The 24,848-nt window shown below is 34.9% G+C and overlaps 3 protein-coding genes and 1 pseudogene across 3 annotated transcripts; 3 read left to right on the top strand and 1 right to left on the bottom strand.

Moving 5' to 3' along the window:
• Positions 1-2,174: 2,174 nt before the first annotated feature.
• Positions 2,175-3,457, top strand: LOC139881973 (gamma-glutamylcyclotransferase 2-1-like). Its single transcript, XM_071866356.1, has 8 exons — positions 2,175-2,283; positions 2,361-2,437; positions 2,523-2,579; positions 2,672-2,728; positions 2,809-2,849; positions 2,939-3,010; positions 3,110-3,189; positions 3,273-3,457. Exons 1-8 carry the CDS (start codon positions 2,175-2,177, stop codon positions 3,455-3,457), a joined length of 678 nt encoding a protein of 225 aa, XP_071722457.1.
• A 1,068-nt stretch (positions 3,458-4,525) lies between these two features.
• Positions 4,526-5,471, top strand: LOC139881972 (AIG2-like protein D). The gene is made up of 5 exons (XM_071866355.1): positions 4,526-4,641; positions 4,771-4,843; positions 4,924-5,016; positions 5,139-5,222; positions 5,373-5,471. The coding sequence occupies exons 1-5, from the start codon at positions 4,526-4,528 to the stop codon at positions 5,469-5,471; spliced, it is 465 nt and encodes a 154-aa protein (XP_071722456.1).
• A 398-nt stretch (positions 5,472-5,869) lies between these two features.
• Positions 5,870-12,823, bottom strand: LOC139881969 (L-arabinokinase-like). The gene is made up of 29 exons (XM_071866353.1): positions 12,716-12,823; positions 12,334-12,441; positions 12,147-12,207; positions 11,772-11,863; positions 11,501-11,577; positions 11,228-11,294; positions 10,885-10,942; positions 10,730-10,796; positions 10,589-10,652; positions 10,444-10,497; positions 10,219-10,321; positions 10,033-10,142; positions 9,813-9,932; positions 9,555-9,611; positions 9,264-9,442; positions 8,960-9,128; positions 8,672-8,755; positions 8,382-8,507; positions 8,162-8,292; positions 8,006-8,087; positions 7,628-7,715; positions 7,467-7,510; positions 7,278-7,373; positions 7,118-7,194; positions 6,803-7,000; positions 6,560-6,725; positions 6,389-6,460; positions 6,089-6,292; positions 5,870-5,959 (listed from the first exon to the last, which is right to left on the bottom strand). The coding sequence occupies exons 1-29, from the start codon at positions 12,821-12,823 to the stop codon at positions 5,870-5,872; spliced, it is 2,952 nt and encodes a 983-aa protein (XP_071722454.1).
• Positions 12,824-15,028: 2,205 nt separating this feature from the next.
• LOC139881971 (disease resistance-like protein DSC1) lies at positions 15,029-20,027 on the top strand (annotated as a pseudogene).
• Positions 20,028-24,848: the final 4,821 nt, after the last annotated feature.

Here is a 24,848-nt window from a genome sequence, read left to right as displayed (position 1 = left end):
AGAAATTATAAATTTCTTCTTTCGAGTGGGTTATCAAATAAAACAATAGGATTTCGTGCGAATGAAAAGAAAGGTCGAAAGAGTAGATCATGGCGAGCGGTGAGAGGATATTCCATTTGGAAAATGTGCAAGTGATTGTAGAAGAGAAAGATATGCAAATCCGAGTGGAATTTTAAAAGGGAATCTCCAATTTTAATGGAATTTATAAAGTGGATCACAAATCATGTGAATCAGAAACTTTCTAAAGATTATCCAAAACACAAATTGGTTTTTTCTTTTTTTTGTAAGTGCAACACAAATTGGTTTAAGAGTTAAAAAGCGTCTACGTTCAATGAACCTTGCCCTTGCAAGTTGAAAACATAAATAGTCATTAATTTATTATATATTAAAAAAAAAGTAGTCATTAATGTGCATAGAAAAAAAAATACAACTTTCTGTTTATTTAAAATAAGATCTAAAAAACGACATTTGTGTTAGCATATGTTATGTCTAGGTTCAGTGTATCTAATATACCAAATTCTCTCACATTTATTTCATTCTCGAGTTTCTCATTCTCGAGTTTCTTCATGCATTCACATTTTATGAGCATCATGCATGATCCACACATGCATGCTATATATATATATAGTAACCTTTTTATACATGATCTTCTACAAGCTCATATTTTAGTTTATACTATAAGCCGACCAATTTTAGATAGATGAATACTCCTTCCGTTCTAAATTTTTTCCCATTTTACTTTTTTTAATTCATCCTAAAAGCAATAATCTAAATATAAATTTTATCTAGATATTACTTTTTAAATAAATAAAAACAATCAAATGGATAAATATTTTTTAGTGGAAGGATATTATTATTTATTTTTAATAATTATGATAATATTCATCTACTCTAAAATATTTATCCATTTACATGTTTAGTTCATCCAAAAAGTAAGGATAGTATTATCAGAAAAAGAGCTAGGATAGTATAGATAATTGATGATAGATTAGAATAGTTCTGAAAAAAAGAAATTAAACATACAATGTATAGATGAACTATAGAAAAATAAACATATTCTTCTCCTTACATCTTACTGAGTAATTTTTATTATTATCTTGAAAAAAATCGTTATTACTAATTGATTTATGCTAAAGGTGTCAATTACGAGAAGATCGAATGGTTGAAAGTCATGAGACATTTGGTACCCTCCTTCTTTGAGATCGAATATTCAAATTTAGCCGAAATTGTATAAAAAAGAAAAAAATTATGAAAAAATAAGGGTAATAAATAATTGTTGGTAAAATACCAAACTTTTTCCTTTAAGAACAAGATACCAGACAACTACTACAAAGTGTCTAGTAAGTTTGTTTGTTGATCTTGGTCCATAACAAGAAAACGAGGTTGTTTGTTTAATGTCATATATTCGAGAAAATAAGAGAAGCGCATATAGTCACATACATGACCAAATTCATTCATGCATCGGAAACGCATTACGTGGCACAGGTGGGCCCCACCCATATCGACCTGGTCCGTTTCGGAGAAATTCGTAAATAAATAGTCCTAGTAGTAGGAGTTTTGTTCTGTCAAACTACAAATCACAACTCTCTCGATAGCTACCAGTTACGCAACAAACAAAAAACTCATCCCCCTTCCTTTCCTCCTCCGTCATTCGTTTAGATAGATAGAGAGAGAGAGAGAGAATCTCCACTTGTCAGAATCCCCAATTTGAAAAACCCTTGCATTGTTTAACGAGCTCTCTCTCTCGCTCTATTGGGTTCGATTCAAATCTTCAGATTTCTCTCTCCGGGATCTCATCGTAAGATTTCTTTCTCTAACCAGCTCTGTCAATTTGTTGTTTTAATGCTTACATTTCGTAGTTTGATGGGCCGCATTGCGATTGGGAAATGCTGGGGCAAAATAAAAATCCGAACTTTGGAATTTTTTCCAATGCTGTAAAAAAACGAACTTGAGAGGGAATCAGTTTTCCAATGCTGTAACTTTCCTCTGCGTTTTTCTATTTGGTTGCAAAGTTCATTCTCTTGTGGGAGTTTTACGAGCTTGAATCTGATTCTTAACTGAATAAAAAGAGTGTTTACTTGTATATGACTTTAATAATGTTATTATCAATTACAATTAGACTCTAGCCTGAGTGCCTGACCATAAAACGTGAATCTTTCAGGTGCTTTACAAAAATGGTATTCTGGATTTTTGGTTATGGTTCATTGGTATGGAACCCAGGATTCGAGTATGATGAGAAAATGATTGGTTACATCAAGGATTACAGACGTGTGTTTGATCTTGGTAAGTTCTACTTTGTGTCGATTATTTATTAAAAAAATAAATTACTCCATCATTAAATCGCAAACTTTCTGTCACAGCGTGTATTGATCATAGAGGTACGCCTGAACACCCTGCAAGAACTTGCACTTTAGAAGAACAGGAAGGAGCCATTTGCGTAAGTATAACCTTTTTATTAAATTTATGCCAAGTTTAAGGCTTTTCTAGGCATCGGCTTTATAACATTTTCCATTCCATATCAGTGGGGTGCTGTTTATTGTGTTCGAGGAGGTCCAGAAAAGGAAAAAAAGGCAATGGAGGTTAGTTGTTACGACTTAATGTGGCTCGCCGTGACCATTAACTGTGAAATTCTCTTCCTTGAAACTAATTTCATTTTCTATGGTTTATATAGTATTTGGAGAGGAGAGAATGCGAATATGATGCAAAAACCCTCGTAGACTTTTACAAGGTGAGAATGAGATAATGTTATGTTATTTAATTTTTAAATTAAGTTTCTACTTATGCTAATCTGTTCTTTTTTGATTTCAGGAAGGGGATGACTTTCAACCTACTTTAACTGGAGTGATAGTGTAAGTTACCTTTGTTGTATTGTATGTTGGAGATAGTCCTTTGTCATTTTATGCATGGTTTCTTAATAGAATCGTTACATATTGTGCAGTTTTACATCCACTCCGGACAAAGTGTCTAACAAGTATTATCTCGGCCCAGCCCCGTTGGAGGACATGGCCAGGTAAAGTTAGACTAGATTCTCTGAATTTTTTTTTAAGTAACCGGTTTTTCCATTTATTTCCATTTTCGTGACATTTTGTTCTCAATTTTCTTTTTCTAGGCAAATAGCTACTGCCCATGGACCTTGTGGGAACAATAGAGACTATCTATTTCTGTTGGAGAAGGCCATGTTTGATATTGGTGAGAATTCATTCAATCTTGAAAACTTTGATTTGTTCGTAACATAGTATATGTATACTGACCCTCTGAAAATCTGTAATCAGGCCATGAAGAAGATATGGTGATAGAATTGGCCAATGAAGTGAGAAAGGTTCTTGGAATTGCAGGGAAAGGGATTTCAAAGGAGAAGCAGAAACCAATCGTGCCATCACACGTAGCACTCCAGTCCCACGTTCGTGCTATTCAACTGCGTCCACTTACAGCAGAAGCTGTAGCCATGGACTCATAGCTAAGTAATGAGAGAATCTCTATAAAAATGATGCTGACTGACAACTGAAGAAACGAGAAAATCAAATTCCATTTCAAGGAAGAAGACGTCCTGTTTGTGTTTTCTCTTTTAAATTTCATTTTAGCTTTAGGGACAGTATCTGAGTTAATGCAGTGGTTTAGGAATGAGACTTGACAAAATGTATTCATCAGCAAACCAGAGGAAAATGGCTGTGATGTGGGAAACTAGTGAATAATGTTATTTTCAATCAATTGTTGAAGAATGGGTTTCTTATCAGTTTTTTCTCATTTCTTCATGGCTTTTTATTGGGAAAAAATGTTTTTTCATAAGGTTTTCTTTATTCACAATACAATACAATACACCTAACCAATTCCAGAACTGATTGGAAGAATTGATTGTACAGAAACATATGTAGGAAACTAATGATGTACGTCAGCTTATTGGATCATCAAAGAGGCTTAATAATAGTTCTTCTCCATTATGACTAATAGAGTTGGTTTTATTGTTTCGTCGGACTCGAATCCTGGTGATATTTTTCCGTCAGAAGCAATTGAAAGAGGGAGAAGCTTCGAGGAATATCTAATCCAACTCAAGAGGTGAAGATATGTCTACACTTTGTCGTGTCATCCAACTCGATCAGCTATCTATCACGAGTTCTAAGTTTTAATTACTAGAATACCTGTTGACTGCTGAGTTAGGATTTTGAGATTAATTTGCCATCTCTAATCAAATTTAATTCTAGGCTTTTGGTGGGGCATGCATAAGACGAAAGAGTGACAGCCACACAATCCATACTCCTCTGTTTATTAGTAGTAGTAGTTTAATGTTATATCATCCTGTCAGACCAGTTGTCACTTTCTTCCAATCAGAGAAGTCATCTATTTTCTTAAATTACTAAAATGTACAACTCTCCAAAGAAAAAGTTAATTATTGGTGTTAGATGAGAATCAATGAGAGACGTTATTCCACTTGACGAATTGGCGTTATATAAATATTAACACCAGGGTTTAATTTACAATCTATTTCTCTCCATCGAAAGCTTAGCTTAGCTTAGACTTCGAAGTAACAATGAGCTCAAATCAGATCCACAACGTGTTTGTATATGGAAGTCTCCTAGCAGACGACGTTGTTCGAATCCTCCTAAATAGAGTCCCCCAATCTTCTCTTGCCATCCTCGACAACTTGTATGGTTTCCAAATTCCTTCTCCATTTCATCGATTTCACTTCTGAACTTATATGAATGATCAATGATCCAAAGTTTAGCTAATGTTGTTATTTCATTTAACTTTGGTCTCATTGTTATGTATCTGCAGTCAAAGGTTTAGCATAAAAGAGCGTGTTTATCCTGCCATTTTACCAGTGGAGAATAAGAAAATCACTGGGAGGGTATGTTTTGTATGAAACCTATTCAGACTAATGTAAGTGTTTCAAATAAGTTTTTTCAATTCTTTTAACAAAATTTGCAGGTGCTAGAAGGAATCACAGACCATGAGATGTTTATCTTAGATGAATTCGAAGACGTTGAGTATGAAAAAAGCACCGTGGATGTTTCTCTGGTGGTAAGTTAATTTAAAACATTAGAACACTGAATAGTGAAAAGTTGGATCTTAATTTTATTGACAAAGTAGGAAAGTGTAGAATCAGCACTAAAGTGAAAATTTTGGTTGCTGAAATTATGCAGGACAGTTCTGAGAAGATACAGGCTTACGCCTATGTTTGGTGCAACAAAAATGATCAAAACTTGTACGGAGAGTGGGATTTTGAGGTAACCTTCTCACCTTCTTTCTTGTATGTGAAGTTATTATATTTTCTCGTCGAAAATATCCCTACACATGGAAGACGTGAGAATTCGAGCTCATGTGCAGCATATTTTCAGGCACATTCTGATACTGATGAAATTTGTTTTCTTTTGAAGGAATGGAAGAAAGTGCACATGGATGATTTTCTCCAGATGACAAGGGAATTTATACAAGAATTGGAGCAGCCGAGTTCTAATTCAGGGATTGCGATGTAGTATTCCAGCTACAAGCAGTCTCCAGAGTGTGTCTATCTGTATGTACAAACTTTACTTTCTAGATGATATGCTATCTCCATTGATATCGTTGTAACTTCTTAAATTCTCTCTTTGGATTGTTGATAAGCTAATAATATCAAACTATTACCTCTTAACAAGTTTGCAAGTTTGCTTAATTAACAAACTCATGAGGGATTAGTTTTAGTCGTTCAATTAGGTCAGCTAACTGATGTTTTTTATTACTTTCATTGCGGATGCAGAGTACAATTTCTCATTATAATGCAGCAATAAGATGTCACTTATAAAACTCCTTTAAATAGACATTTGGATATTAAAGTCGAGCTAGAATTAATTACAACGGAATTAATTTTGGTGGGACAATGTGCGGCGGCGAACTTTCAGATAACCAAACTTTCCGGCACCTGGTGATGAACCCTCGAAAAGGAATATGGGAGGTAACCAGTAGCATCTTTGTATCTTTCTTGTATCTGTAAATATACACAAAATCAAATACTTGACCATATGTAGAAGCTCCAAGGAAAACATGATCAAACTTTTGAGGCAAATTACACTTCAATTCTACCTAAAACCAAAAACACTTGGGACAAAAAAATTACCTCCAGAATTTGTTCACTGGAACGCAGAGAGTTCCGGCCGATGACACAGACTGTCCCACCAGAACCTCCGCCTGTGATTTTGGCTCCATACAAAGTCCCATCGTTAGATTTTGATGATTTACTGTGTTGCATTTGCTGCACTAATTGTACAAGTCTATCTGTTCCATCAGAACCAAGTCCACAAGCACTATAACTGTAATGGCACTGCAAGATACATATGGTTTAACGTTAAACGCGATTTTTTGATGTCAGCCCAGAAATATAGTATAAAACAAAAAACTAAAATACCAAGAAACGTACCTGGTACAGTAATTCCCCAAGAGCAGTGAGTTGGTCATCAGAAGTTGCTGATGTTAACAGAGCTTTGAAAGCCTGAAGATTAAGCATAGGATAGCAAAAATGTTACCACTTTAGCAGAGACATGAGCGATCTCAAAATGCAACCAAATGAAAAGTAGAAAAGCTTACGAACCTTGACACGGAAGTTTTCATATATAGGATGTCTAGCAGAAGCTTTCACATCATACATACGCTTTTGATCAATTACTGTGACTGCATCATTGTGATCAGAATATTTATCTAAAAATTCTTCTCCAAGTAAACTTTCAGGAAGCATCTTCACATAACGAGCTTCGTATCTGTAGAAGTTACATGTTAGCTATCTGCAGACGACGAACTTTCCAGACAGGAAAAAAAATTAAAAAAATTAGCATACCTGTGAGGACACAGGTTGCATAAGTAGTCTAATGAAGCTTCAGATTCAAGTAGTTCGGTACCATCATCCTCCAATACATCTGAATTGATCCCATTGGAGTTAATTGATTGAGATAATATAGCAGACGCGGTGGACTTTATAATCTTTCTACCCATAAAGGCTCCTATTCTAACAGATCCATAGTCTGCACCTCCAACACTGCCACAAAACAAGGGGAAAATGCTTTCAAATGTTTGTACTTTCAGAAAAATAAACTAAAGGCAAAAATGACCGGATAAGTTGGGGGAATACAAAAAATTGATAGGACCAACAAACCTGTGTCGTATTCCTGAATCAATTCCCCAAAATCTGATGTGATTGGGAATTTCTACGTGTCCAATCACCTCAGCTGGCTGTAGAAGTGCAAAGCGCGACGTCATTTATTTCAATGTACCATATTTTTAGTAGGGTGTCTTGCAACACTAAAGATGCTTACCTGGCACACCATCGCAAGAAGTTTGTTGGCTTCCCCACATGCTGAAGTCATCTGATCCATCACACCACATGGTGCTCCAACAACATGATTCTCCACCTAATCAAATACTTGCAAATATTAGCAAAGGGATAACAATTTAACATGTTGGAAACTTATGTAGTTTTAAGTTGCTTCGATTCGATTCAAAACCTTTTGGCAGAGCAAAGCAAGGTCTCTTGGGTTGATGCTTAATCCTGCAAAGTAAAGATAGTGCTTATTGTTTGAAAATACTACTCTGAAATACATGAAGATATAGTTCAGGTAGATAAATCAAGAGTAAAATGAAGAATAAAAATTAATTAAAGCTTTACCATGAGCAGCAGCTATTGCAGACATGCTAGCAACCTCCACAGAAGCAGACGAAGATACACCTTTACCTTCTGGGACAGCAGATGAAACCTGATAGTTGTAAATAGAAATAATTAGCACATCACTAATTGTATTTGACATTCTATCAATCACCACTCAGAAATTCTGACGATCTTTGTATAATCTGCATATATAAGGAGCCGTCCCACAAACATCAAACGTGTAGAGTTTTCAGTGCCCGAGGAAACAATCAATCTAATAGATTGTTTAATTTTGATATGTTTGTGGTTAGTCATGCAAACTAATAATCCATCAGGATTTTTTATCTGAATAACACTAAGCAAAAAAAGAAAGCATATAAGATGTCATTCAAAATTTACCAGCATGCTGATGCTATCCTCAAAGCGTACACCCAGTTCCGTCATCAAAACAAGAATTGTCCCAGCAACGTAGGCAGCCCATCTAAATAACAGGAAACCACATATTTAGCAGAAAGATCTATGGTCAAGATGATCCAACAAATGAAATGGACATACTTTTGGGACGGATCTTGGGCGAAGAATTTTTTCGCTTTATCATAGGACATTGGCTTGTCCCCATCCATAAAATCAGATAAATCCATGTCAAACGTTGGCCCACGGTTGCTCAATTCTGATCCATAGGATACCTAAATATCAACAATATGTTTGAATATGTAAGTGCATATTTTTCTATACAGGCACATGAAAAAAGTACACTACAATTTTTTACACATACAATTTGAAGAACAGCTGTTGGTCCTTGTTGTTTGTCCTGCTGCCGGGCCTGAGCATGTTTCCAAAGCCTGTGCTTACTTGGATTATTCCTTTGTACAGCCACATGGCAAGCCTCTTTGATGGGCATCTATAAACAGGAGATGGGTATGAATAATTATGATAGAATAGACGATTCATGCTTAGATTTTGAATAAACGAAATTGACCTTTGAAGGCATGCCAATATTGGCAAAGAAAATATAGCGAGCAAGTGAGAGAAAAACGGACTACAGCAAGCTAGAAGAAAGATTACCTGCAATACAAGACTTCCAGAATAGTCTGCGATTCCCCCCATCACATCCAACCTTCCAGGTGCTCTGGCGACAAAGATATCTTCCTGCATAGAAAATAATAGTAAGTAAACAAATTGAACTTCAGGAATCCAGAGGCACCACAAAATTGAATCATATGGTGGCACTTTGGGATGGAATTATTTTAGAAAATGTAACAAGCAACAATGTCGTTTTGAATGCTCCACTACGTGAACAATGGAATTCAGCTAAAAAGAAGGATGTATATGGGCATGACATAGAAGCTTAACCTCCCAATTAAAGAGTCCAGCAGCAGCCTTCCGCTCTCGTCTCTGGAGCTTTTCCGCACTCTTTGAAGAATGATAAATATCATCTAATTGAATCAAGCTTTTAAGGAAACTCGTAGTATCAGGAAAGCCTTGAATATCTCCATGAAGAATCTCAAAGTCTTCAGTGTATCTTTGGACAGGAAAATATAGAAATCATTAGTCATTAACAGAAGTCCGAGTATTGTCAGTATAAAAAATAATATATAGATACAGATAAATGACACATATGCATAAGTAGAGAGACAGAGAGTGAGAGAGAGCTCACAGATTGTTTATAGAATTGTACTTGGCATTTTCCTCATCGATGGTCGGTGATCTAGGTAACAGACCAAGTTCATTTTCGGCATTTGCATACCATTCAGGGATACTGATATCTCTTCCAGGAACCCTTTGTAGTTGATATCCAAGAATGATAGCATCACGTAGTCTCCTTGCTCCACTAAACTACAACAGATTTAAAGCAAATTTTGATTAAACACACGCATACGTAACTTACAACCTCATCATATGCCAATTCCTATAAATCTAAATCAGAGTTAAAACTTCAGCCTTCTACCTTATCGGAAGCATATTTTTTTCCAACAGCTGTCTCCTGCAAGATGTGTGCTGCCACCTGCAATTATAAACAATATCAGGACAATACCGATGAGTAAGTCAAAAAAAGGTAATAGAAGAAATAAGAACAGGAAGGAATACAACTGCGAAGAATTAAATTAGAAACTTTTCGTCTTTCTCACTTCCTGAGTTACTTACTATATAGATATGTCTCTAATTATGTTTAGAAATCATAATATTAAAGAAAGATAGAAGTTACCTCGCCACCATTGCTGCCTCCCTCATAACAAGGCTTCAAAGTAATTGCACGCTCGAGGTAAGGTTTCCAGTGACCGGTCAGTAAATCTCTTCTAATCATCTCAACACCACCTTGATAATACTGAGAGTCATTGAGTTTCCCGAATATAAATCAGAAACTTATGTGTAAGCATAAGAAGAGCATACAAATCAACATGAAACAAATGGAGAAGTAGCTGCACCTCAAGCATATTTCTCAAAAATGGCTCTTCATTGAAATAGTCTCTGCGAACAAACACGAATGGCAACTTGAATGACAAGGCCTCACTAACAGTACCATATCCAATTTTTCCTGCAGATAGTTTTCCATTAAATACAATTTCAGCAAATCCATGGAGCTGAATGAACTAAGCAGAGTTTACACTGACCAAGCATACAGTCAGATGCTGCCATAAGATCTGGTGTATAAGCATCTTTTGGAAGCTTTATAAAATTTGGCGGAACCTCCTGGGTCTCAGAAGCACCACAAACCTGTTTCAAGGAACATGTTCAGTTAGGACATGTATGCGTCAATATAGATTTCCAATAGCTTTTACCAAGAGATAGAGAGAGAAAGAAGGAAAAGAAGAACAGTATTATGCTATGTCACCAACCAGGCAAAGCCAACCAGGAGGCAGATATTCTTCCTTCAACCTCCAGCCTGCAGGCTGCACAAAGAGACAAAATTGGCAGGCATCATTACTAAATAAGCAGACAAAACGCAATGTACTTAGATATATCATTGAAACTCAAACTTACTTGTCCACCAAAGTTGAGGATAACTAGCTTCACACCATCATCAATCCCGAGTTCCTTCCTCACCGATTGAAACCACCAGATATTTTTATAAATGAACCACAAAAAGAAGTATAATTTTGCAAAACAAATTAACAGCAAACCTCCTTGCGAGATCTGTGCACTCTCCTCACAACCAAAGGTACGTCAATAGCATCACGGAAAGCAGGCACTTTAAAAAGAAGAATGATATATTAGAACAATCACCACTAAGAGAAAAAGTTCCATAACTGTGGGAAGATTAAAACGAATCATCTTACTTGGGCAATATCCTGGGAGTCTGATGAGAAACTCACAATGAGAATAATCCTCTGCTATCTGCATCAAAAAATTTCGGAAACTTAACAGGTAGAACATCATACTATACAAGCAGTAATAATTGAGCTCTAACTTCACAGAGAAAAATAGATGGGAAAAAAATGGCAGAGGGCTGGAGAGGGAACGAGGGAGAACAATTTTCAATATTATTGAAAGCGATTAGATCAGAAGACATAAATGTTGAAGGTAATGTCCAACAGGGACAGAATATTTATCGGTCAAGAATTGAGCTTAGGATCAAGATTCCCAGAAGATACTTATTCCCAAAGGAACCATAAGGTTTACCTGCCAAACTATAGATCGATGATGCTTTCCAGCTGCCATCACATACTCGGCATAAATGAAATCCCAGCTGAAATTTTAGACAAGAAATTTTAGACAGATGAAGATAAAAGAAGGTTTCAGTAATTGTTAACATCACTTTAGTTAGTATTGAAAGAATAATGTTGTAACCCAGATATTTATTCAAGTTTTTTTTGGAGTTAGCTTCTCTATTGAATGACCAGTGACTGGGAGTTAGAGGAAGAGGAGGCAAGACAAGAAAAATAAACATTTGACCTGAAGTTAGTGACACAAACAGAGCGGATCCCAGCATCAGCTGCTGCACGGCACGCAACTGGAACAACATCAGAAACCTGTTTTCATCCACCACAAGGTTGCTTATTTTCTTATTCATAATATAAACAAAGTAAGAACCAAGAAAGAACCACTAGATGTTTCATTTAAACTGTCGACACGATGGATGTCTACTGAAGTTCTGCCATTTTCATATATACAGAATAACTTTCATTTAATTTAAACATGAGTGACACAAGAAGCACCAACGTACCACTAAGTCAGCTTTGATGGAGTTCAACCACTCTACTTCTGTTTTTAAAATAGATTTCCGTGGCACCACAGCAGTTTCCGAATACTGATATACCAAAAGGAAAGTGGGAGAGGTAAGTATAACCAAAAATGCACTTGGATATACAAAAGAAAACAGAGACTCAACTCAACAGAATATGCAAAAAGAGAAAGTACCAGACATGTTTAAAGGGTCAAACCAGAACACAAATAGAATGGACACAAGGGAAAAGAGAAGAATGGTCAAACAATGGTTGTGAAAGAGTGATCACATTGAAAGGGAAAAGATTCTTGACACCACAAGATAGAATGAGTGGAAGAATAATGTCACAAAGAATGGACAAATTGTACCTTCTCCAGGAGGCAAGGCGGTCCACTGTCAATGCATCTGCCTGAACTGCTCCACAATCTAAAAGTACCTGATGGCACATAACACTCACGATAAGTATCTATCCTGTATCAGTAGCATAGCAATAGCTAAATTCAATAGTGTATATGTCCACATATATACGAACACATAATTTGTAGAAACAAAAAGAAGTTACCTTTCGAATGAAAAGACGAGGCGATTGAATCTCAGAAGTGAAAACAAAATCAGGCGCAGCAGTGACCACATGCACATCGTGACCAGCAAGAATCAAGTTCCGCACAACCTAAATTGTAAGAAGCTAATTCAGCAATTATAAAAAGTTCAACTGACATAATCTGCAATCCACAAGCAGAAACAGCTAAAATTCTTTAGAATTCAACGTGATCAGCAATAATCAGGTCCACTAACCAGCCCAATTGTACAACTAAAAAAAAATCCACAGTTCGACTGAGGCTAGAACACCTAAAAATTGAAATTAACTTTCTACCCAATCTTCATAGCAGAATATGAAAGCAACCGATCAAATGATTAAAATTGAAGTGATCGAGAGTGCAGACCTCAACAACACGGGTGGCATGGCCGAAACCGTGACCGGTGACGTAATAAGCAAAAACTAAATGATTCCGTGAAGCTGATTCTGCTTCAGTTCCATCTTCGATCCTCATCGCTGCAATCAATCAATCAAGCTTTTTTTTTTTTTTTTTTTTTTTCAACTCTGTAAACTGAATATACTAAACCCTGAGAGCAGAGTCAGGGATTTTGATTTAAACGACGGAGAGGATAAGAAACGATAATTAGGCGGAGGATGTTTTGGGGAGGGCTTAAATAGCAAAATGGCGGGTACGATTACGAACAACAAGAGTTTGTTGCGTATGATCGTCATTTTCAGTTCCCTTTTCTTTTCTGTTCAAGGATTTCTACTTGGAGTCAAATGCTGACTAGGCACTGATTTAACTTTTCCTTGATAAGGTTTATCTTTTTCGAGGAATGTCTTTTTTATAATAATCTCTAATTTCAGTCCCCACCTTTACTAATTTACACTTTTAGGCCCACTTATCGTAATCCCGTATCGGTAGCAATCCATTTTTTTTCCTTCAAACTTGAAAGTAGTACCAAATTCTCATAGTAAATCATTTTTGAGATTTCTTTTAGGTCTCCAGGTATGTTACAGCTGACAATCGTAAAAGATCGATTATCTTCAGTGGTGAGTCGAGATTCGGAAGATTATTGAATCATTTGCATAAATTTTTAAAATTTTAAAATTATGAGGTCAATTTTTTCAAACTATGAGATCATTTTAACAAACAAAAAATAATCATAAGATTAATTTTTCATTTTAACAGTCAGTGCACGAAATGATAGGGAACTGGCCACATAAATTTTTTTTTTATTGGATCGAATCCCATAGTAAATCATGTTTGCATGAATATTTATTTTACTATTTTAATCATATGGATCGATTCTGCTACAATTTAATTTTATTAGTCTGGTCCCTTGTGGATTTTTTTTTTCTTTTTTTAATATTAAGTTCTTTTGAAATTGAAACCTTAATCTGGTGCAAGGATAAGCTTTAGATAATGTTGATACAGTTTAATCACATAAAGTTAAACTTTGTTTTTATATTATTATTAAAAAACAGTTTTTTGAATTATAAAAAATATTTTATGTATAATAATAATAATTAAATTAAATGTTGATAAAGATAGATTGGATCGGGATTTTGAAATGAATATTGGGCTTGGGCGTTATGTGCAAAATACAGTAATGAGATGAGCATTTTTGGTTTGCGGTGATAACTCAAAGCCCGTCTCAACTAGCAGTAAGTCAGTGTCAGTTTCGTGTTTGCCGCCAAATTGAGGGTCATTTTGGTCATTAAAAAAATGGAGAGGACAGAGCAGAGAGCTTCGTGTGTTGGCGATGTTTACAGGACACGCAAGCAAAACACATCTCTTTAAGGACTTTTCCACCGCCGGCTTCCGTCACTGGCGGCGCCTGTGCAAGTGCAAACCTCTCCACCTCCGGCAACAACAAGATAACAGGCGCTTCGCCCTCTCTATATAAGTAACAGAGAATTCATTAACTGGAATTTTTGGAAGCTTGCTTTGCATCCTGTTAATTTCTCTTTTGATTATTTGAAGCTGAACGTTAATTTTGAAAAACTTGAAAACCTACGGCTCAAGAATTAGTGATGGTCTTCATGCTCAAGAGGAGAAAGTACATTTGTCTGAATTAATGGTTTAAGCTGTAATCGTGAAAAAGCCAATCCTAGCGAAGTTGCTGACGGGGATGATAAAGTCTCGAGAATTAATTACAGGGACCTAAGTGGCAGAAATTAAAAAACTTGAAGAGCAACTGCATCGAAGAATTGGCAGAGGGGTTTTGATCGTGGATGTTAATATTAAGCCCCTAGATTGTCAATTTGTCCAAATTGTCCCTAAGTTTAAGATTTCATAATTAGGGTGTCCAGTGGTCCTCTTCGATGAAATTAGGGGTTATTAATTTGCTGTTTGTTTTAGTTAATTGAGAACACCTTTTGCTTTTTTATTGGTGTTGCGAAAATGATGTTTTGAAAGGCTTTTAGTTTTGAGTCAGGTCAGGGAGTTATAGTCTTATAGATAGCTTATTACGTCGGGTTTCCTACTCTTGCAAGTTGCAACTTCTTTGATCTGGCTTTCGGGATGAAAATTTCTCCAATTTAATTATAAACAAATAATTTTAATAATCCCTATCCTCCTAGTTGAAATAAATAATGGTATACTAAAGTCAATGAATCTAAATTGTCAATGGAATCGAGTTGTACATGTTGACTTGATAGTTATCAATCATGGTTTTGCGTTAACTAAACAGATTGAAGCTCTTGCGATCATGTCATGGCTTCTTCCTCTACTAGACCAAAAAGTACACATGATGTGTTCTTGAGCTTCAGAGGGGAAGACACACGAAACAATTTTGTCGGGCATCTCTACCAAGCACTTGACCGATATGGGATCTACACATTCAAAGACGATCAGAAGCTCAAGAGGGGAGAAACCGTTGCACCTGAACTCTTGAAAGCCATTGAAGGATCTAGATTTTCTGTTGTTGTCCTCTCAGAGAATTATGCTTCTTCGCACTGGTGCTTAAACGAGCTTGTCAAGATCATTGAGTCACACAATCGATTTGGACAGATAGTGGTCCCTATATTTTACAAAGTTGATCCTTCCCATGTGAGAAATCAGACCGGCAGTTTTGAAAACGCCTTTGATCAACATGATAAAATCTTCAAAGAGGTGAGAGAGAAGGTGCTTCAATGGAGGAACGCTCTTTGGAGGGATGGTTCCATTTCCGGGTTGGACATCTCACCTAACACGTAATATATCTTAACATACAATCCTGTTATCCATTTCTATTTGCAGTGAATCACCCATAGGGCGGACCACTCTAGAGCCAGGGTGGACTATGTCGTATGCTAATAATTTTGTCTTTTTTGGTTAAGCAATAGAAACTAACTTTCACCCTTTCCTAATGTGGATTCGATTCCCTAATTACCCACATATCTTTTTTTTTTTTTCAATATAAACATTAATATTTTTATAAAGAAAATATATGCCATCGTATTTTATAGCTTTAGATTTTGTTTATTCTTTTATTTTTATTGTTAGATTCATATTTTAATTTTAATTTTCATTTACTTTTTCCTTTTTTTTTTTTTATTGTTGTTATCCTTCCTAATAAAATTAATTTTTTTTTTCAATATAAACTTTAATATTTTTATAAAGAAAATAATATGTCATCGTATTATATAGCTTTAGATTTTTTTTTTCTTTTATTTTTATTGTTAGATTCATATTTTAATTTTAATTTTCATTTAATATTTTTTTTGTTATCCTTACTAATAAAATTAAATTTTCTTTTTTTGATTGTTTCCTCTTCCTCGTATTTAATTGGTAAGATGAATAAAATTCATATTTTAGATTCAAAATCAATATTGATTTAGAAAGCTAAAAACATGATTCAAAGTTTTGAAAGATTTTATATTAATATATATTGATCAATCACTATAATAAATAATTAATTACTAATAAATAATTAATTATTAGTAAATATAATATTATTTTTAAAAAAAAATCGCAGTACGGCATTATAATAATTAAACGAAACATAAGATAGTTAAGTAAAGTTTTTCGACCCAATCAACATTTTAATCTAGGATCCGTCCCTGAGTGAACTTCATCAACTAAGTTATTAGGCTGATCAAACACATTGATGCTAAAAATCTTTCAATGTTAAAAGATCATATCTTTATTTTTATGATGCACTTCCTTATAAGGATGGATCTATAACATAGAGAAACAGTAGTTAAGGTTAGGTTTTGAAAAAAATATATATATAGACAAAAAAAAAATTATAATATTAGTTGGAAAAATATTATACTCAGTAGATAAAGATTTTATAGATTTTATGGATTTAATTAAAAAAATGAAAAGTATGATTCATGAATATATTCTTATTATTTATATAAAATTATATATTTTAAATGTAATTAAGAATATTACAATAAAATTTTACGAATCCATAAAACTTATTATTAACAATTAACTAGTTAAAATATTAAATATAGGTAAAAAGAATTTAAAAATTAAAATATTTTTGATATAAAAAAATTCGTGCTCAACATAACTTTTGAATATCTAATATATAATTTATTTATGAAAGAAAAAAATACTATAGCTAAACTTATAATACATTCAATTATTTATTTGTCTATTTATATATTATAATTATTAAATATAAATTCCGATCCTCTCCTAATTTTGACACTACAATACTAATATATTATATATATGCGGGTTAGTTTTTTCGGCTAGATCCATCGCTGTTCCTTGTATTTATATATTTAAGTAAATTAAGATTTCTCCTACTACATGTGGAACACGGACGAGTCGGTGCTTATTCAGAGTATTGTTCAAGAAATTTCAGAGAAATTATTTTCCGAATCCTCAAATGGGAATGGGCCATCACATGGAGAAAATGAACTCTTTGCTCTGTTGTGATTCAGATGAAAGACAAATGGTGGGTATTTGGGGAATGGGAGGTATCGGTAAAACTACCATTTCAAGAACTCTGTATGATAGGTTCTCTCGTAGTTATGATGGTAGAAGCTATGTTGCAAATGTCAAAGATGTTTTCAGGAAGCATGGCCCAAGTTCTCTTCGTGAGATGATTCTTTCTGAGATTTTGTTTGACAAAAATTTGAAGATAAATACTTTGGACGATGGCTGCAATGTCATTAAGGAAAGGTTATCTCACAAAAAAGTTTGTATCATCCTTGATGATGTTGATGATGTCGAACAGTTGGAGAGCCTTCCTAATAAGAATGATTGGTTTGGTCCTGGAAGTAGAATCATTATAACAACACGTGACCGACATTTGCTCGTTACTCATGGGGTGAATTCTTTTTATGGGGTGGAGAATCTAATAGAGAAGGAAGCGCTTCAACTTTTTATACAGTATGCCTTCAAAAATGACCATCCAACATCCCCTTATTTGGAGCTTTCGAATATTTTTGTATCATATACTAAAGATCTTCCTTTAGCACTTAAATTTTTGGGCTCTTTCTTGTGTAGGAAGATGATATTTGAATGGAAAGACCAACTCGATAAACTTAGAAGGATTCCTGATCCCAAAATTCAAGATTTGCTTAGAGTAAGTTTTGATGGACTAGATTGTAACCAAAAAGCCATATTTCTTGACATAGCTTGCTTCTTCAAAGGAAAAAACAAAGATAGTACAACCAACATCTTTGAAAGTTGTGGCTTCTTTCCACACATAGGTCTTAAAGTCCTCGTTGATAAGTCCCTTATAACAATTCCTTACAAGACCTTATTGATGCATGATCTGCTTCAAGAAATGGGTTGGGAAGTTGTCCGTCAAGAGTCTATAAAGGATCCTGGTAAGCGTAGCAGGATATGGCTTGCTGAGGATGTTTTTCATGTACTCAAATATAACACGGTGAGGATAAAATGCATTCTTCATATTAAAACTTAACGGCTTCCGTTTGAGTGTGCTTCATTTATAAGTTCTCATCTATTTAATATGTAAACATATATGCACAGTGTTGACTTGTTGGTGTGATTGTCCTGTTTACTTTATTACTAGGGTTCTGAAGCAGTTGAAGGTATATTCCTAAACTTGTTGGACATTAAAGATTTCCAGTTGCATCGTAAATCCTTCAAAGGCATGCATAATCTCAGATTGCTGAAAATCTATAGCTCAAGTCATGATCAAGGGCTTGAGGAGAACTGTAAGGTGCAATGACCGACAGCCTGAAGTTTTTCCCAGCTAAGTTACAATATTTTTACTGGTATAAATGCCCTTTGGAATGCTTGCCATGCAATTTTAATCCAGAAAATATGATTGAACTCGACATGCCTTATAGCAAACTTAAGCGACTATGGGAGGGAACAGAGGTATGCTGCTCTCTCAGTTAGCAATTACATCCACATTTTTATTTCCAAGAAATTTTTGTAACCATGTGCAGAACTCATTGAATCTTATATCTTTTGTTTTCTCAGTGTTTGACAAAGTTATAACGAATGAAACTTCGCCATTCTCAGTACCTTGAGGATATTGGGGACTTATCGCAAGCTCGGAATCTTGAGATCATCAACCTTGAAGGTTGCATAAATTTGCAGGAGATTCATCCATCAATCAAACATCTTAATAAGCTTATTTTCCTGAATTTAAGAGACTGTAAAAGTCTTCCAAGCCTTCCCGAGATGGCTAAGCTGGCCCCCCTTGAAGAGCTAACTCTCTCTGGTTGTTCTTACATTGAAAATCTTCATGAGCTTCCTGAAAACTTAAGGCGTCTTCGATTAGATTCGACTGCTATACAAGAGTTGCCGCAATCAATCAAGTATCTACACGAGCTTTATACATTAAGTTTGGAGGGCTGCAAATTCCTTTCAAATCTTCCTGAAATGGATCTCTAGTTTAAAATCATTAGAAAATGTTGCTATTTCTGGCTGCCTAGAACTACGCAAACTGCCAGATAATTTTGAGCATCTGCCTTCTTTGATAAAGTTGGAAGGAAAAGGAATCGGCATAGATCGGATACCATCCTCCATCGTTCAAATGAGACACCTGATAGAATTGTCAATGCGTGGTTGTAAAGGTGAAGGTGGAATAAGTTTACTTTTACCTCATGCTTGGGGTTTGCATTCTTTGATAAGACTAAATATAAGCGACTGCAATATTGTTGAAGTTCCAGGTCTCTACGATTTGTCTCGGTTAGAGAAATTGAACCTCAGCAGGAACAATTTTGAAAGACTTGACGTAAGCTTCGAACTACTCCCCAAACTTGCATATCTTAAATTAAAGGAATGCAAGATGCTTCAGTCAATACCAAAGCTGACATCAAGTGTTGAAATAGTAGATGTACGAAATTGCAGTGCTATAGAGACGGTGCCAAATTCAAGTAGACATTTTCGTGAGATGGATCTATTAAATTTCACAAATTGCTTCAAACTGAGTGAGAATTCATTGTGGCAAATCCTGAAGGATGTGCTACAAAGGTTACATATTGACACAATGGCAACTCAACTACTAATCCTAGAACAGAAACCTGTGGTAGAATATTCGGTCAATCTCGTCTATCCAAGCAGCGAAATACCGGTCTGGTTCACCTATCAAAGTGTTGGATCGTTTGTACATTTGACACTTTTTCCCCAGTCGTATAATGTATACTGTGTGGGCCTCGTAATATGTGCCGTGGTGGAGTTTGTCGGCTGTTTGCATGACAAGGACTTCATTCTGAGATATGAACTTGATCTCCTGGACATAGACGGCGACGTAAGATTTCACGAGACGCTCCATTTTTGGATGGTTTGAAGGGAAGAGTTCCATAAACTCAGATCATGTGCTGATGTGGTACAACATTTACATCCCTCTTTCCTTTAAAAGCTTCGAAACAACTCTGTACACTGAGGGTGTTCTGGAGTTGTACACTGCCATCGATATAATCCTGAATCTGAAAAGTTGTGCTGGTCCCGTCTAGATTGTTGCAAGGTCAAAAAGACCGGAGTACGTCCAATATATCTGGAAGAAATTAAAGATGAAAATGTTATTCTTCTACCACTTCACGGTGGGGATAGAGATTGATACAAAAATTAATATATAATCCTATCTACAAAAAAAATTAACTAGCAATAATAAATATAAATTTTTTATTATTATTTGAACTATAATTTTTCTAAATCAAAAGAAAACGAAATATATTATTTTTTGATAGTTCTACATTGATGTATTGATAATTGAGCTTAACCAGTTCACGTTTTTGTTACGCGGGACAAGTAATTTTGTCCCAGTCTAGAGTTTGGCATAAACTTAGAACAAAACTGAACAATGTTCATTGAGACATGAATTTAAAAGGAATTCCTTTAGTAAACAAGAATTTATGGAGATCAATATTGAATTTGCGAAAGGTTTTCAAACAGTTTTATGTGTATCATGTAGGGACTGAAAAAAATATTTCTATCTGGTATGACCCTTGGATTGAAGGGAAGACAATTGTGGATATCATTCCTGGTGTTGAAATTAATGAGTCTGGAGTAAGGAGGAATGCAAAGGTGGCAGACATATGGAAGAACAATTCTTGGAGTCTACCTGATCCAGGAACTACCAATATTGCACAAGCATGGTCCCCAGTCACTAGCATTGATGGTGATGTACGTGGGACTGATAAGATTCAATGGCAGCCCACGAAAAATGGTAATCGTCGACATCCCGATCCCACACGAAGAATGGGAATTATTTATAAAATGGAAATTATTTATAAGAGTGTATTAATTGAAAGTAAATTAGAAATCGGTTCGACGAAATGGGACTAAGTGACTAGAATCGTCACTCACTCTTTTTCGATGGAATGAGTTCACCTGTACTTATCATGATCAAACAATTAGTTCCAAAATAAATTAAAATTTAAAAATTCGAAAAATTAATTTATGTAGAGAAAATGTTACACACTCTACAATATCCATGGAATGTGACGGTCGCCTAATTCAATTTGCTGTTTTCTAGAATATTCATAAAGATTATAATGCATATATATATATATATATATCATGAATGGACTTAAATGTATATGTGTTAGGACGAAAGGAAAACATTAACAAGATGAAAAATTAATTTTTCAAAAAATTAAGTAAAGGAGAAGTCAAAATTGTAAGCCCACCTACAGAAAAAAAAAATAAAGAAAGTGAATTGGGAAGAACCTACACTAAGACACACCACCGAACCACCCCATTTTATTTATTTTTTTCTTTTTTCTTTTCTCTTTTCTATTATTTATTTTTTTAACTGTACCCCTCTTTTATTTCATCTCTGCATTTCTTTCGATATTTCAGTCTCTACTCCCTTTCTTTCTTTGTCAAAAACCGCTAAAACTCTACCGGATCAATACTCGTATTTCAAACCACCGCACATAGAGTAAGTAATTTTTATCTCTCTTCTGTTCTGATTTCGGTTTCATTTTAAATTAATTAGAGATCCTAAGCAAATTTCTTCTCATTTGTAGGTTGATCATGGTGATGAAGAAGCTGAATGCACGGCAATCATGAAGTTGCAAGAAGAAGATCTACATCTTTTTATTAAATGTGGTTATTAACTTGTTAATGATATGGATCTTTATCAATTTCTCATGCATACATTTATGATGTTAAAATTGCAATCAATGATAATAATAAACTAGAAAATAAAAAGAAAGACAATTGATCTGCTATGAAATTTTATTAATTATAAATTAAGATGACTTATAAAGGTTTGAGAAAATTTTTGCTTTTGCCGACTAAGAGGATTACAAGTAATCTTTTTGCAAGTGATCTTCTAGTTGGTTCCTCCCTTGTTGCCGAGAATGAACACGAGGGAGAGAGAGGGAGCATTTTTTTTTTCTTTTTCAAGTGATTTTTCTAATCTAGTCCTAAAATCTCTTTTTTTACAAAAATGGAAGGGATCATATTTTATACAAGAATTAGGGGACAAAACTGAGTCTCAGCCGTAAAAAAAAAAAAAAAAAAAAAAAAAAAAAAAAGCTGCCCAATCATGTCACTAGCAATCCTATATTTGACCCCTATTCTTGTCTCTTCGTCATTTACTTAGTTTCCTTCATGATCGACTAAAATTGGATCAAGGTAAAAAATCGATCTAAAATCGAGTTACGATGCTAATTATTCAATTAAATCGGGTTGGGATGCACTAAGGAAAAAGAATCCTCCTGTTGTTTGGTACAAACTTGTTTGGGGGAAAGGTAACTACCCGCGACATAGTTTATAGTTTGGCTTGCCATGCATAATAGGCTAGCTGTCAAGGCTCCTCTATTTAATTGGAGATTTTGTGACTCTAGTATTTGCTGCTTATGTGGGAAAAGTGCAGAAACGGTGCCACACTTGTTCTTTTCTTGTGAATTTTCGATGAAGATATGGGATGTTATTATGGCAAAGTGTAACATCACAAGGCGTCCCATGTGCTGGCGGAGAGAGGTAAGCTGGTTTATAAAGAAAGCAAGTGGCAAAACTAAACTAGCTCAAGTCAGACGTGTTGCTGCAAACTGCTGGGTACTTCACCTGTGGTCACGGTATCTGCCGACACAGGTCTGGAGCAGTTTTCGTTAGTTGGCAGTTTTCGTCAAACCTCATTGATTTCATCAGATATGATCCGATCCTCATACCAGTCCGTTTGGAAAACTAGTTATATGATATAACTTGGTTGATTCGATTCCTATTTGGTTGAAGATTTGATTTGATTTGGTGTATTACTTAGTTTCCTTTTCGGAATAGGAAACTAGTTACTAAAAGAGAAGTCAACCATTTGCCAAGTTTAATTGATCCCGATTCAATGGGATCATGTGAAGGTGATTGTCAAGTTAATGCTGACGATTCTATTCTATTTTGATTCGGCCTGAAGGAGTATATAAAGAAGACGAAGAGACGAATCAATCGAAGCACTTTTTCACCTTCTTCATTGTACTTAAACGAGAGCACTTCCAAACTTTGAGAGTTGTTATCACAGTGCATTGTGTTGTAATACTTGTAATCTTAGAGAGGGTTGCAAGAAACCCTTACCCGTATTGGTAAGGCACATCGTGTAAGTCCTAGACTGTGAGAGTGTAGGCAGTGGGAGGTTGAGCGAAGAGTACACTTAGTAAAATAGGAAGTAGGTTATATATGAGCGAGTTGTAACCCGAGTACTGTCCTGTTGTTACAAAGATAGTGGAATACCGTTTTACCTCTGGGCTAGGCCCCGCAGATGTAGGGAAACCGAACTGCGTAAACATATCGCGTGTGCCTTTTTATTTTCTGCACTGTGTTTTATATTGCTGTGCTAACAGGCTCCTGTGAGCACACTTATTGTTTTAACCTGTGATTACAGTCAATATCACCTTCAAGACGAAAAGTTTTCTTGGCACTAATATTTGGTTGTTTTTCAAAATATGCCGTCTAATGTGGAGAGAGTTGTTAAACAAGTGAAGGCTTCGATTTCATATTCTCTACTAAACAAAGATCATGTAAATAACAGTTTGATAGAAATATGGAGATAGGACTGTTATCTCTGTAGTAGGTTTTAGTACTGGTATGTGCGGAGATTGTATTTGAATTGGGTTAAATAGGGTTGTTTACCCCCTTTTTTTGGCAATAAAATGAAAGAGAAAAACTTTGGCTCTTCCTATAATAGGAGGATCTATAATCAACATTCAATTATAAAATCACAATGAATATTTTTAATGTTAAAGATGTGTTTGGTTTGAAAGTTTTTTATATATATTTAATAATAATTTTATTTTTATTATTCTAAACTTTAAGATGAAATGGTGAATTTTTAGTGAAAAAATATAAAAAAAAATTGAGAGCCAAACGTATTTTTAATCATAAAAATTATAGATATTAAAAATTCTTTCATGTCTTTTTTATTTTACTTGTTGATTTTAGAGCTTCTCGTGAAGTAAATTTTTGGCTAAAATAAAATGATTATGTAAAAAAACAAAATATCTCTTTAAATATTTTACCATCTTTATATTGAATCACGATGAAAATATTGGTGTTGATCATTGAACAAATGGGGATGTTAGAATGATAGCTAAATAATACAAGGAAAATGAGCAAATAAGTTTATTCCACCTATCGAAGACTGTGGCTTGCCAGAAGCCGCCTATACACGCAATTATTTGATTATTGTGTGAGTTGTACATAATCCAACCACATCAATACAAGCAGATAAACATAACAACGTCCACACTGTTTACACAGGGATCTACTACTTACTACTCCGCCCTAAGTAAGTGTGACGTTTTCGTCGTGGAAGGTTGTCGGAAATTTGGTAATTCCGTCCAATAATTGGAAATGCAAGTTTTCGAAGTTTTGGAAATGAAATTCATCTTTTTTATAAGATCATTGTCTAAAATATTATTATGTCAAATTATGAGTGACATGTATGTTGAGTCACCATGTGACATGTATGCCACATGGATATGATTGGGACAATTTAATGGATTTTTGATGACACGTCAACAATTTTTGACGATAGATATGACTTTATTAGAAATTTAATGGAATTGGTATGCACTTACTAGAAAAATTGTCGAGATATCAGCTGATTAGCTAGTGGCGAACCCAGCTTTTGAACCCTGTGAGGTCAATTATCATGATTTTTCACAATAGT

The sequence above is a fragment of the Rutidosis leptorrhynchoides genome, unplaced genomic scaffold (assembly GCF_046630445.1).
Source record: "Rutidosis leptorrhynchoides isolate AG116_Rl617_1_P2 unplaced genomic scaffold, CSIRO_AGI_Rlap_v1 contig214, whole genome shotgun sequence".
NCBI lineage: Eukaryota > Viridiplantae > Streptophyta > Magnoliopsida > Asterales > Asteraceae > Rutidosis > Rutidosis leptorrhynchoides.
The sequence above is the reverse complement of the archived record's forward strand: the minus strand, read 5'-3'. Positions and strand labels throughout refer to the sequence as shown.

Bases quoted from the DNA above. Each gene is read 5' to 3' on its own strand.
- LOC139881973 (XM_071866356.1), top strand. From the start codon at position 2,175: ATGGTATTCTGGATTTTTGGTTATGGTTCATTGGTATGGAACCCAGGA. The intron at 2,850-2,938 runs GTAAGTTACCTT...CATATTGTGCAG, and splicing joins ACTTTAACTGGAGTGATAGT to TTTTACATCCACTCCGGACA. The intron at 3,011-3,109 runs GTAAAGTTAGAC...TTCTTTTTCTAG, and splicing joins CCGTTGGAGGACATGGCCAG to GCAAATAGCTACTGCCCATG.
- LOC139881972 (XM_071866355.1), top strand. From the start codon at position 4,526: ATGAGCTCAAATCAGATCCACAACGTGTTTGTATATGGAAGTCTCCTA. The intron at 4,642-4,770 runs GTATGGTTTCCA...ATGTATCTGCAG, and splicing joins CTTGCCATCCTCGACAACTT to TCAAAGGTTTAGCATAAAAG. The intron at 5,017-5,138 runs GTAAGTTAATTT...GAAATTATGCAG, and splicing joins CCGTGGATGTTTCTCTGGTG to GACAGTTCTGAGAAGATACA.
- LOC139881969 (XM_071866353.1), bottom strand. From the start codon at position 12,823: ATGAGGATCGAAGATGGAACTGAAGCAGAATCAGCTTCACGGAATCAT. The intron at 10,797-10,884 runs GTAAGATGATTC...TTCTTTTTAAAG, and splicing joins ACTCCCAGGATATTGCCCAA to TGCCTGCTTTCCGTGATGCT. The intron at 7,001-7,117 runs GTTTGTTGGTCC...GTTTTGTGGCAG, and splicing joins GATTCAGGAATACGACACAG to TGTTGGAGGTGCAGACTATG.